The sequence below is a fragment of the Penaeus vannamei genome, chromosome 12 (assembly GCF_042767895.1).
Source record: "Penaeus vannamei isolate JL-2024 chromosome 12, ASM4276789v1, whole genome shotgun sequence".
Lineage (NCBI taxonomy): Eukaryota > Metazoa > Arthropoda > Malacostraca > Decapoda > Penaeidae > Penaeus > Penaeus vannamei.
In genome coordinates, this window is record NC_091560.1 from 36,557,358 (window position 1) to 36,569,857 (window position 12,500).

Below are 12,500 nucleotides of genomic sequence, written 5' to 3' on the forward strand. Positions count from 1 at the left end.
ACCTGTCATGACAAATCACTCCACATATTTGATATAAAGACAGGTAATTTAGCTCATCTTTTTTCTTTCACATTGTTATAATTCATTATTATTCCTCATCCTTCCTCCCCATCTTTCCCATCCTAGTCTCCTACTTTGTCCTTCTGCTATTCATCCTTATCCTTATTTCATTCCTCAGTTCTAAAAAAGAATTTTTGAAGAATCTTTTGAGTGAGAAAGGACTTGACATCCTATTTAAATACAAAGGCTTGTTGGTAATTTTTTGAATTTGTTTATAATTTATTTTTATTTATGTATTATATTTTGTGTAATTATTTATTGTTCAAGAAGAAAAAAATTCTTTGTACTTAGTGCCACATCTTATTGATTAATGTTAATGCAGTTAGAGTATATTATAGGTGTAAGTATATGGACACAAATTACGTATGGTACTTTAACTTTCCAGGGGAAATGATGTTACCCCCAGTACAGCTTCAAGGAAAGGCATCACAGCTTTTCGTCCATGAGAACTGCTTGATGGTTATAACAACAGAAGCCACTCTCACAATCTGGGACATCAGTAAGAAGAAGCGAATTCTCTCAGAGACCATTCGACATTTAGGTAGTGTATTGTTTGTATTATATCTGTACATTCAAACTGAAAAAGCAGGTTTTGGAGAGAAAGAGAGAAAGAGTGAGAAAGAAAGAAAGGGAAAGAGGAAGAGAAAGAGAGAGAGTATAGATAAAGATATATATCGATATATATAGATGTTATATATGAATATAGATATTAGATATAGATATATAGATATTATATATAGATGTTGTATATAGATATAGATATTATATATAGATATAGATATATATAGATATATAGATATATGAAGATATAGATAGATATTATATATATATTATTATATATACATATATATCACACACTCACTCACTCACTCACTCTATGGAATTGAGAAATATTTACATTAAGACTGCAATCACTCTTGGATTACTTGTGGAAGATATTTGCCACCTACCATTATCATGTTTACCATCCATACTTGTTCTAATTTTTTAAGTGCTTCTTTTTGTCCTTCATCTATTTCAAGAATCATTATTAAGTCATTCATTTATTTATTATAGTTGAAGGGCGTAACGGCGGAGTGAAGGCTGTCCAGCTCACTGCTGAAGGTACACCAGTTGTACTGCTTGCATCAGGAGAAGCCTTCACCAGATGCCATGACCTGGAGGCTTGGCTTTTGTTAGGTGATTCTGCCAGTGTACGGCGAGTCCTGCAGCCAGAATACACAATGCTGCCTCCCTGTCATCAAAGTGAATATAAAGCAAGACCTCTTGCTAGTCTCTTGCACCAGACTGCTGCCTAGTAAGTATAAATGTAATGATTTGTGTCAGAGGATAATTTCCTAGCAAGATCCTTTTGAGCATTACTAGATGAACACATACATGATAGTAAAGGTATTATATACCGTTTAAAAGAAGTAATATGTCATATGTACTTTCAGTTCTGGCTCTTCAAGAGTGACAAGACCTCTGATCCCAGATGATGCCAAGCAGAACTTGACTGAGGTCTTCATCAACCGCATGCTGACATCTGCCCAGTATCTCAGAGCAGCCCAGGATTACAAATTTTGGTTGAAACGTAAAATTCAATTCTTCATAAAAGAGGGTAGGTTTTTGTTAGTATTCCATGTTTTTATTTTGAATACTAATTCAGCTTCTCTGTTTTGTAAATTTTTTTGAAGTTTGATTGTGAATTTGATATTTTAATTTCTCTTTTTTAAGGGCTTGAAAAGAAATTGCGAGATGTATTTGATGACCTTCTGGGACCGAGACATAGTGGATCTATGGACAATCAAGATCAAAATGGATGGATGCCCAAGATCATGGTGTGTTATTTCAGTAAATTTAAACTACTTACCTACGTGAAATTGAGGAAAGGAAATTGTTCATCAAACAATCATTATGAAATGCAGAAAATTGTATATTTCATGTTTAGTTATCTTTAGGAAGCACTTTTTTTATGTCTTGTATACCAATCATGGTAGTGAAGTTTATTTAAATCATTAGTCTTTCTAATTTTTTTCTGAAACTTTCCAGGACTTTGATAAAAAGAGTCTGCTTGAAGAGTTCCTTCGAGAGATTCTGCTTGCTGAGAACTCCTTGCAGCTACAGAGGCTCTATTCTGAGTATAAGGAACAGCTGGAAGGCAACCTTATAGACACTATTTAATGTAGCATACTTGGGCATACAATTTTGATATAATACTGATATTTCGAGAAGTACTGTAATCTTTATCTCGTGACCAATATCTTGAATTTAGATGCTGTTAGTGCTTATATGTCTTTAGTTGAATTTTAGCCATGGATTTTGTCGTCATGAGTTGTAGAAAGAAATGAAGGCTGACTTCTTATGAGGCACCCCAATATCTTGACAAATTTGGAAATTGATTTTTGTGGATAATTGCTAACCCAAAATCATTACATAAACTTGAGGTAATCAGATAAATAACTCTATGAAGTCAATCTTATTAATTCTACTCCTTTTTAAAAACAGTCCCTGCCTTTTGTATAAATATTGTATTTTAGGGTTTTGTGCATAGTGTTCACATGTGATGACGATAGTAATAAGACTGGCGATTAGAAAGCAGCCATTGCTATATGATAATATACATATTTAAAACTGGTGAATAGCATGAACTAGCAATAAGCCAGCTTAGTTCATGTATTGCTCTATTATGCATATGTTTAACTATAAATTGATGTTATTCAAGACAAAGATCACTGCCAGTGACATCTCTTGCCTTAAACAAGTTTGTAAACTCGATAATACTGGCTTTCTTACATTGAGCCAGATATTATGAGGTTGGCTCTGACTACTCAACTGCCAGAAGAACTGTTTCCACTCACTGCCAGATCATATATATATATAAGAGACCCGGTGTCTGCTACATGGTAGAGCATTAGGTTATCAAATAACTGACCTCGTACCTGTAGCTCCTTACCCTCCCTGATGCACTGCCAGTCGTAAAAATGAACTTAAATTAGAAAGTTGGTACATAGGAAGTGTGGGTATGAATGTTTACAATGATGTAAGTTTACCTGTATAATCATGCAATTAAGTGTGAAATTCATGAAAGTTAGCAAGCATAAATGCTAGTGAATGCTGTACATAAGTATTCATTATATTAATGACAATCTTTTTGTGCAGCAAAAAAAAAAAAAGAAAAAAAAGTCAAGCGCTGTATGAGGTTACCATTTTAGTAATTAATGCATCAGTCATCCATCAGTTCATTTCACTTTCATTTATTTTTGCAAATTACAATCGAAACCATTCCTGTTTTCAGCATCCTGATGTCTTTCATACATAAAAATGAATGGAGTGATTTTTATCCTCTTCCTTCCTTTATTTATTACTTTTTTATTAGTTACTTTATTTTTTGATACTTCTTAAAAGGAGAGGAGATTATAATATTAAGTTTTAAACTATACTGAACACTGCCAGCATTATATGAGACATTTGTGATCTTTGTATTTTCTGTAATGCAACATATACAAGGCTTAGTCCTGCACAATTACTGCCAATGATAATTAAGACTGAAGGATAGTAAATGAACAATTTCAAAACAACGTATATTACATATTTACAATATCAACTGCGTTTTACTTTAACAAACCCTGAAATCATAAATGACTTCTATGATTACATAATGATGACAAAGAGCAGTACTTACTCTTTGTGATAAATATACATAGTGAAGTGAACAAGTGTGAAGAAATGACCAAATCATGTTAATCCCATTACAAATCCAAAAAGTTGATGTCCCTCATCTTCAAAATCAAATTAACCTTTTTTCCTGTAACTGATGAGGCATTTAAACACACAAAATACTTGGAAAATACAAAATCTCACCTTAAATGAATTTGGGAATGTTTATATTTTTTCTGGTCTAGTCCTCTGAAATCATGAACATAAATTGCAAGAAAAAATAAGTAAATAAATTATATAGTTCTCAATTACTTACACATTGGATTGTCACACTGAGTAACTTGGTTTCACAAAAAAGGCTCAAAGTACCCTAGTTTAATTATATTTGCACTAGCACTTTCCTAAATATTCCTACAGGTGATGATTGCATCTATAGGTATCTATCAATGTCTTCAAAAACAAATGTCACTTCAACAACGGAATCCCATACTTTGTAAATATTAGTGCTTATTCCATTTACAACTTCGGTGGAAGCTCTTAATCATTCTTTTCCTGCCTGTAACATTGTGTTCAACCTTTCACAAATTGGAAATTATAACAAATTGACAAATAAAATGTTAGTCACTTTAATCTCACTGAAGGCATTTGTGAACCAGGAATTTATAGAGAATGTTGAATATGTTTGAAAGAAACATATAATAAATTCTAGCTAGCCATACACAAATCAGTAACAGTTAATGGTTGAATCTTCCTCTGACAGTTAGAACACAGATCTCAAGGTAACAATTAGGATACTGAAAACAAGCTTTTAGTTTATAGAAGAATATCTGTAATTTCCACATACATAATGGTATAAATATTAATTTTCCATTTCAACATCAAAATATCTTTAATCTGTAGGAAATTGCCTAGAAACTATTTCTGCATGTGTATATCACATGTCTTAACTTCTTTCATTAATATGCAGCTTTACATATTAGTAATTTCCAAATAATGACCATGCTAGATATTATAATTATAACATTTTGTTCCAGGGAAAAAATATAGTTGTGCCCATTAACTAAATAATTTACAATTTCTTAAAAAAAAAAAAAAAAAAAAAAATGCTGCCTAAATTGATTCACTATACAAACTGCTCTGTACTCTGTGCTGACAAATCAAGTATCCTCCAAGCAGCTCTGGAATCCAGCTCTGTCTGGTCTCGACATAACACCCAAACATACTGAACGCGTAGCACTTTGCTTGGATCCCCTTCTACAACCTGAAAAATTTAATAATTATTGATACTAATTTACAAAAAATAAAAGTCCTCAGTGTATCATAAATAAGTATGTGTAAAAGTACTCAAATCGGCCACAGTTTACCTCCCCCTTTTGATTTCGTAGACACATAATCTGTTGCGACTGGAAGGATATGGCGAGAACTGGTCCCTCATCCATTACTTTCCCCATGACCAAGTCCACATTGTCAACATCTAAAACCTGGTTAGAACAACACCTAGTAAATTTTTTTTTAATAATTATATTCACAATCTCACTGAACTATCTTTCATGAACATAAAATCCACAATGGATTAAGTTTATGAATCAAATAAAATTATTTTTAAGAAGAGGAATGTATACATCAATTCTGAAGAGAAAAATAAATATGACATTAACTCACCTTTGAATCAAATTTGAAACCTAATTGATAAGCTTGCTTTACAGGTGTTGCTAATACAGAAAAGGCTCGCTCATAACACCAGTCCTTAAGGATCTAAGGAGAGAGGAAAAATAAAAAAATAAAAAAATAAAAAAATCAAGATGAAAACCTTTACACTTCCAAGATTTTATCTTTGCTATGCATCATACCTGTTTTAAGTACTATCCTTGTTTTGTTCTAATAATTCTAAATACATCTGAAAGTTTCCACACTGCAGTTATATACATCAAAGTTACTGCATCAATAAGATGTAAGTCAGTCGGAGAGACACCTATCAACTTTATAACATTTCTAAGGTTTTAAATCTTCCATCACACTGAAAATACAGAAAACACCCTTCTTCACTATTAATTACATAATAGTATGTAAATAATTTTTAACAAGAAACCTTAAAGAAACCAACCTCTAGATCTGGTCTGATCATAGCTTCTAAAACATTTGGAATCATATCATATTCACATTCTAGAAGAAACCGTTCTTTGTCGAATGTTGGGTCCATTTTGCATATCTCAGTCAAGGCTTCTGAGAGCTCAGTACGCTGGAAGACTCCACCAAATAATTCTGATACCTTTAAAAAGTTCATGAAAAAGTACATTAATCACAAATAAATCAAGCTTCCAAGAGAATAGCTAAATTCATATCATTTTATATATGCCCAAGAAAATAAAAGTTCATTCATGGCAATAGAAAATAACATTCATGTTCAAGTAGCAAAGAAAACTGTTATATTTATGTAGTTTCGTAGATTTTCCATTATATGAAAAAATTTAAACCCTAACATCACAAAATTTTCCAAAATAGGACCACTGTCCTTACCTTATCTTTCACTAGCATTGAAGCACGGACAACTGGATTATCACTCTCATCCAATTTTGTTTTCCATACCAATACTCTGTTAACATATGGGTTATTGTCCTTGAAATTTTGCCAACTTTGAGCAAACTGAGAGTCTTTGTGTAGGACCATACCACTTGCCTCTGTGTTAGCCTGAAAAAAAATATATTTGTTGAACCTAATGATTGCTGTAACTCATTTAAATGCAACTAAAATATATTGTATGGAATATTGAAATATATAATTCAATAAACTCCTATCAAGGTAATTAACCACAATTAAAAAAACTCAAATAAATTGAAGTAAGAAGAAATAAAACAATTCAAATCTTGGAATATATGATTTGACTGAAGATATTATAAAAAAAATATATCATATTTTTTCATATTAACTATGATTGGGAGGACTATTACTTATAAATGAAATAATACAGGTTTGCTGATCTTAATTTCTCTTAGAACAAAGTTATCTCCGTAAGGGCAACTTCCATCCTTGACCAAACATCAAGTCACTACTAATGACTGGAGGAGATACCTGAATGCACAATTAGCTATTGGTTGGTGGAAACCTCACAATGTTTGTTTATCCTGACCAGGTGAATATTATGAATATTCCCTAAACCCTCTTCTTAACATAACTTCTCTTTTTAAAATGATGAATTAGTAAGAATTGTGCTTCTGATTTACTAGTATGTCTTACAAGAAGACTCATACAGCCGATAAAAAAAAAAGAGAGAAAGAAAGAAAGAAAACATGCACATATGAAATCCACAGAATCAGTACTTCTAAAAACACACCTGAATAATCCTCTGTTCTGCTTCAGGGTCTCGTTCTACTCTTTTTCTAAGTTCCCGAGGAGCTCTGTAAACCCTGGCTCCAGCACCACCAAATGTGGAGTGGTCAATCTCTTCTTTCACAGCCTTGGCAGTTTCAGAGATGGTTTTGAATGTCTGGGTCTTGCTTAATTCCTCTCCTTTTTGTGAAATGGTCTGGCTAACCTTTTGTGCCTGCCTTGTTGCCTCTTCAGTCATTTTTGCTGAAAAGAAAATTATATTACCCTTTTCGCACTTCTCCATGGCAAGAATGTCTTGATTCTTTTACACTTACAACCCCTCCATTATTTTTTTAAATACAAGCAAAGGAGAAAAATATACGTAGTAATAAAACTATTCTACAATCACTTACAGGCTTTCTGAAGGATTTCTGCCTTCTGAGCTTCTTCAACTGTTTCTGAAACACGTTTCTTCAAGAATTCTAACTGCTGCTTAGCCTTTTTGCTTCCTTCTGCTGTTTCCTCCTCTACAGACTGGTATTTCTCTCTATAAGAGAAGCAATATCTAGTTTTACATTGGCTACAAATGGAATGTACAGGGTAGATTTTTCCCTGTATGCAGTCCATCTTTATGAGCAAAATTTAAATAAGAAATAGTTTTTTGAAGCCACAAACATAGTTAAAACAAATCAGCAAGTTTAAACCTAGCTCCCAAAACCTCACCTGGCTTTCTGCAAGGCTTCAGATTTCTCAAGCTTTTCCATATCTTTTCTAAATTCCTTCAAGCTCTCTTTCATCTTCTGATTTCTTGACATTTCTTCTCGGAGATTCTCGATAATTTTCCCTAAGAATGTTGGTGGTCTTTGTGGTGGAGGGGTGGCACTGTAAAATCTCTGCAATATATGAACTTCTATTAGGTGTTGAATCTTAAAAGGTTGCTAAGAGAATATATCTATCATGAATATTAACCACACAAAATAAATAATATCAAAATTAGAAAAAAAATTAAAGTTTAATACAAATACATTACAATTTTATTTGTACAAAATATGAAGTAAATGAGGATTCTATCTCAACCCTATGATGACAGAGCCAGAATTTGTGATGCAATATTATGCAACAGTCTAAGACTTTCTAGCTAGGCCTAAGCTATTTACAGCCCGCTTGGCTGTTGTGAGTCATGACGTGTAAATACGACACAGGCCATTACGTTATAACAGCTATAACCATACACATCACTGATGGATTAACATCCACTTCCTATTTCTTAAAAAGAAAATGCAGGCTTACACAAGCAGAATTAAAGTTAGCCACCTGTAAGGAGTGATTGCTGAGTCCTTGTGTTCCAACTGTGGATGCCAATGCCTGGCACCCAGGAACTCTTCCATTCCATGATGGAGGGTGCCTTCCCTTCACCACCAAACATCTGGAGGATCCCTGTAAAATTCAAATATAAAAAGACTGATAAGTCATGCTGAATCAAATAAAACAACTCTCTTGTTCATAAAGCATTCACACAGGTAATGAAGGCTGCATTTGGAAAGTTTTACAATATTTCTGCATTATTCACAAACACAAAAAAGGGATTATGTTCATACTGTCCCAGGCTGAAATTTAAAAAGTTTCTATTCCCTACAAACTGACAACCTACAGGTAATTCATGAACCTAAGGCCTCAACCTCCTGAATATGAAGTTTTTAAATTGTTATAGAGGCATCAGGCAAAATATTCAAACCACCTCCTATGTGTATGACTTCTATGACAGACATTGGACTGGTTCCCTATCTAATAATCAAGCACCCAGAAGGTTTAAAAGCTCATCTTACTTATGGAGATTTGCTGCCTTTGCCAGAATGCATAAAGCACACCCACCACAGCAACAGCTTGATTCATAGTGATGTTTCTTTGATTAGCAACAGACATCTATTTTTCTCTATCTCTCTGCTGTCTTTATTTCAAACCCTGATAAATTAATAATTTGCATACATTCCTAAATGTGTGTGCTCAATGCCTCAGTGGGCTTGGGTGCCTGAGTAGTTCCCTTGTGCTTTTGGAATTGGAGCCTTTTTAGTGCCACTAATCATTAGGACTCCTTTCATTCATAGCACACAAGGAAGTGGCAATTTACAGGACCTCAAGGTCCTGTAGATCATTCAACTTGTGCCTTGATCTTTTTTTTTTCTTTTTTTTTCTGTATATGAAAAGGTCATTCTTAACCAAATCCAGAATGGTTGGGTTATCATCTAGAACTACAAGTAAAAATCTAATAAAAATCAGTATGTGCACACAAAGCTAGGGCAATTTGAATATGCAACGGACAAAAAGTTGTATTCATCAGTATTAGAAATAATCTACAGACACTAATGCTAGCACCACTTATTAAAGGAAAAGCTTTTGGAAAGCACCACTCACGGCCCAAATCCACTCAGTGCTCCCAAGTTTTAGCTTTATCTCTTTGTGCATACAGAGGTGAAGGCAATGTTTGTAGGGGGGATACTGACAGGCAGAACCCCCCCATGAATCCTCTCTTTGGGCAGTTCAAAAAGGGCACAGCCAGTCACAACAATGTAAATCGTTGAAAAAAGAAAATTGTGACATCAATCAGTAAATGGTATTTGTTATCCACTGTATGCCCACTTTATTAGTAATCTGTGCTAACTTATAAAAAACATGACATTAAGAACTCTGGCTGTGTAAGGGTTTGTGGACTTAGACTCTGAGCAGTTATATGCAGAGGATATTTTCGTTATTTCATAGTAAATATGAGACCAAAGCAGCTTAAACTATATTGTATCCTATTCTACTTCTTCCCCAATCTCAAATGCATTTCATCACTGCACATGAACTTAACATAATAACTTCCCATATATTTGCTTGCATTACATCCTTAACAATCACCTCTGAAACAACAGCTGATCATGAACTCAACCCTGATCAATAAACCCAGTGAGGGTTTAATCCCTTCCTCATCACATGCCACACTACACAACTGCACTTCTATTTCTCCTGATTATTTTCAGGTTTTCATCTTTCTTGTTTTGATTTTTCATTTTTATTGCACGAACCTATGCTGAACGTTTCCCCGAAAATGCAATAAATGTCAAGAATACTGAAGTAGCAATACCAGTTATATTATCTACTTATGCAAGTGAAAATGAGGGTAATTCCTTCAATTAATACAATACCACAGTACTTTATTTTCCATCTTGTTATGAAACAATATCAAAACGAACAAGAATGTCGATCAGTGAACAGGGTGCCAGTATCATAAAGAGAGAGCATACAAAGAGAATAAAATGGGAACTTTACTTAATTCAAATCCCAAAAAGATTTTAAAAGTTTTAAGCTTTTGAAAACTTGCACACGACGAACATTGTATTGGAATTACTCTTTCTGATGCAATGTCGTCGCATTGGAACACACTGTCATCAGAATAAGGTAAATCAAGACATTATTCAACATTTTCAAAAACGAACAAAAATAAACAAGATCAAACATTCATTCATTCAAAATACGATTCATGGTTTCTTTGAGCCGGTAGCAGACGATACTCAATTTCTCCTCATTTCTAACTTAAATTTACACTCATGCACAACACACAATGCTCCCAATAATCTCCCTAATCCCCTCCAGTCCCTAATCCCCTTAAATTATCCCTAAACAGTGGTGAAAATGCCTACTCACAGAAAAAGGCAAATGTTTCCACGCTCGGGTTATGGAGGCAGCCATTCCTTACGAGAAACTTCACCTGCAACTAAATTGTGTAATTTCTCTCGCTTTTCCCGTATTGCCACTTCAAATTACTCTTTAAAAAATAATTTGTAGTTTTTCTTCATATATTAATATATTAGATCTATTCGAGTTAGAATGAGTCATTCCACTACCAGAAATGTTTTTATATACATCATTACCCTTAACCCTCAATATACTTCATAAAAGTAACAAAAATACAATTAGAATAAAATTCAGAACTCATTTTTGCGTAGAAAAAGTCAAATCACAGAATTTGCTCCAAAAAACCCAAACGGGAAAAGAACCAAACCGATGTTGATAGTTGTTGTGGTTCAGCGGGAGAGCGCGGAGCCTCGTCTCTTCGTCTCTCACATAACTCATATTTCCCAGTTTTCCTGTCCGCCCTGTGGCTTTATCGGGCTCAAAGATGAACAAACGCAAGGCGAAAGCCCTCATTGACTCGGACAGTGACGACGAAGGCGGAAGTGGCTCGGATATTGACTCGGTGAGGAAAGAGTGGTGGTGTGGGTTTTTAAAGTTCGTGTTGGAGTGAATCCAGAGATTTTGGGGAAGGATAATGCTATGGATAATGTGTCCTTAGTGGCTGTAATCACGCATTTATGCCAACAGTCATGAAGGTAGACTCAGAGTTTTGCACTTTATGCGTATCGGAAGTCGAGAAGACGAACGATTATTGATGTAGGCCCATAATTTCCCGTTATATACCGGTAGACATATTTTATTAAGTTTAGATTTGTTATTCTCTTTTTCCGATTTTCATTGCGACGAAAGTTTTCATTTGAGAAGCCAGCATTGCAATTTTTATTTTTGGTTTGATTCTGGCAAGTCGCTGTTGGGGATAGTAAAGTTTGGAAAGTTGTTTTTTATGAGGCAATTTTTCAGAATACCTTTGAATAACCAATTGCAACAATTTGGAATCATTGTATTTCCGTCACTCTCTCCTATCTAAATATATTGTAATTATGCTACAGAAACCCCCAATTAGAGACAATCTTGATACCCCAGAGGGCATGAAGAGTACCAGGGAAATTGTTGGGTAAAATATGAATAATATATACAGAATCAGTTACGACTCTGCAAGGGATTCTACCCCATGCAACCCCCATCCTGGGCCAGACTGGTAACTTTACAAAGTGCATGTGGAAGCTTTGATTGAGATTGTTGTGTGCATGTGGTTGCTCATTTGAAACTGTTTGGAAAAAATACATGAAAATAGTATGATAGCAAAACTACAAAAATTTCTACCACTATCCTAACATTTTGCAACTTGACACCAATTAGTGGTTAATAAGGTAAGAAGAAGAAACTTAAATGCAACATGTCGGAAAGATGCACACTTGATATAATGGCTGCATATTTGGGGACATCAACTGTGCCCTGAATTTCTTCTGTGCATGAAGCAAAGTTGTCATTCTGGCTCCTGGGTCAGCGCCCCTGCAATGGAAGACAAAGATTCTTCCACCTATTCACAGCAGGGTAGAGTGTATGATCAACATGTAGGAGCACCTAATGCCGAGGCTGCCCAATGCTCTGTCCTGCTGTGAATACATGGAGGATTCTTCGTCTTTCATTACAGGGATTGAGTGTTGGCAGCCCCACCCCCCTCGTGGAGGGAGGTTGTAGGGGGCTGAGCACCTTGTATTAGACAATATATTGACTGATCCTTGTATGTTATATACATTTTACCTGGTTTCCCTGGTACCTTTCATGCGCTCCTTTGCTATCAGGGAGGCAGGTTGCAG

At 34.6% G+C, this 12,500-nt stretch overlaps 3 protein-coding genes across 5 annotated transcripts in view; 2 read left to right on the forward strand and 1 right to left on the reverse strand.

Annotated features, from left to right (window-relative positions):
• The window catches only part of Hira (histone cell cycle regulator-like protein), a 13,317-nt gene extending 9,671 nt beyond the window's left edge, over positions 1-3,646 (forward strand). For both annotated transcript variants that reach the window (XM_070128245.1, XM_070128246.1), the window contains exons 13-18: positions 1-43; positions 446-601; positions 1,117-1,357; positions 1,497-1,660; positions 1,777-1,880; positions 2,092-3,646. The exon at positions 1-43 is cut by the window's left edge and continues 204 nt beyond it. In XM_070128245.1, coding sequence (XP_069984346.1) covers positions 1-43; positions 446-601; positions 1,117-1,357; positions 1,497-1,660; positions 1,777-1,880; positions 2,092-2,223 — 840 coding nt within the window. In that variant the 3' untranslated portion in view covers positions 2,224-3,646. The remainder of the gene's footprint in view (positions 44-445; positions 602-1,116; positions 1,358-1,496; positions 1,661-1,776; positions 1,881-2,091) is intronic.
• Positions 3,610-10,824, reverse strand: LOC113805881 (mitochondrial import inner membrane translocase subunit TIM44). The gene is made up of 10 exons (XM_027356942.2): positions 10,690-10,824; positions 8,320-8,442; positions 7,729-7,898; positions 7,419-7,552; positions 7,031-7,269; positions 6,217-6,387; positions 5,804-5,968; positions 5,362-5,454; positions 5,064-5,180; positions 3,610-4,960 (listed from the first exon to the last, which is right to left on the reverse strand). The coding sequence occupies exons 1-10, from the start codon at positions 10,732-10,734 to the stop codon at positions 4,823-4,825; spliced, it is 1,395 nt and encodes a 464-aa protein (XP_027212743.2). The 5' UTR covers positions 10,735-10,824; the 3' UTR covers positions 3,610-4,822.
• Positions 10,825-11,043: 219 nt separating this feature from the next.
• The window catches only part of LOC113816593 (RNA polymerase-associated protein RTF1 homolog), a 20,604-nt gene continuing 19,147 nt past the window's right edge, over positions 11,044-12,500 (forward strand). For both annotated transcript variants that reach the window (XM_070128247.1, XM_070128248.1), the window contains exon 1: positions 11,044-11,242. In XM_070128247.1, the coding sequence (XP_069984348.1) occupies positions 11,165-11,242 (78 nt within the window). In that variant the 5' untranslated portion in view covers positions 11,044-11,164. The remainder of the gene's footprint in view (positions 11,243-12,500) is intronic.

Excerpts from the sequence above, each read along its gene's own strand:
- LOC113805881 (XM_027356942.2), bottom strand. The coding sequence starts at position 10,734 with ATGGCTGCCTCCATAACCCGAGCGTGGAAACATTTGCCTTTTTCT. Across the intron at positions 8,443-10,689 it reads GGAAACATTTGCCTTTTTCT|GGATCCTCCAGATGTTTGGT; the intron begins GTGAGTAGGCAT and ends TGAATTTTACAG. Across the intron at positions 7,270-7,418 it reads AGAAATCCTTCAGAAAGCCT|CAAAAATGACTGAAGAGGCA; the intron begins GTAAGTGATTGT and ends TTTTCTTTTCAG.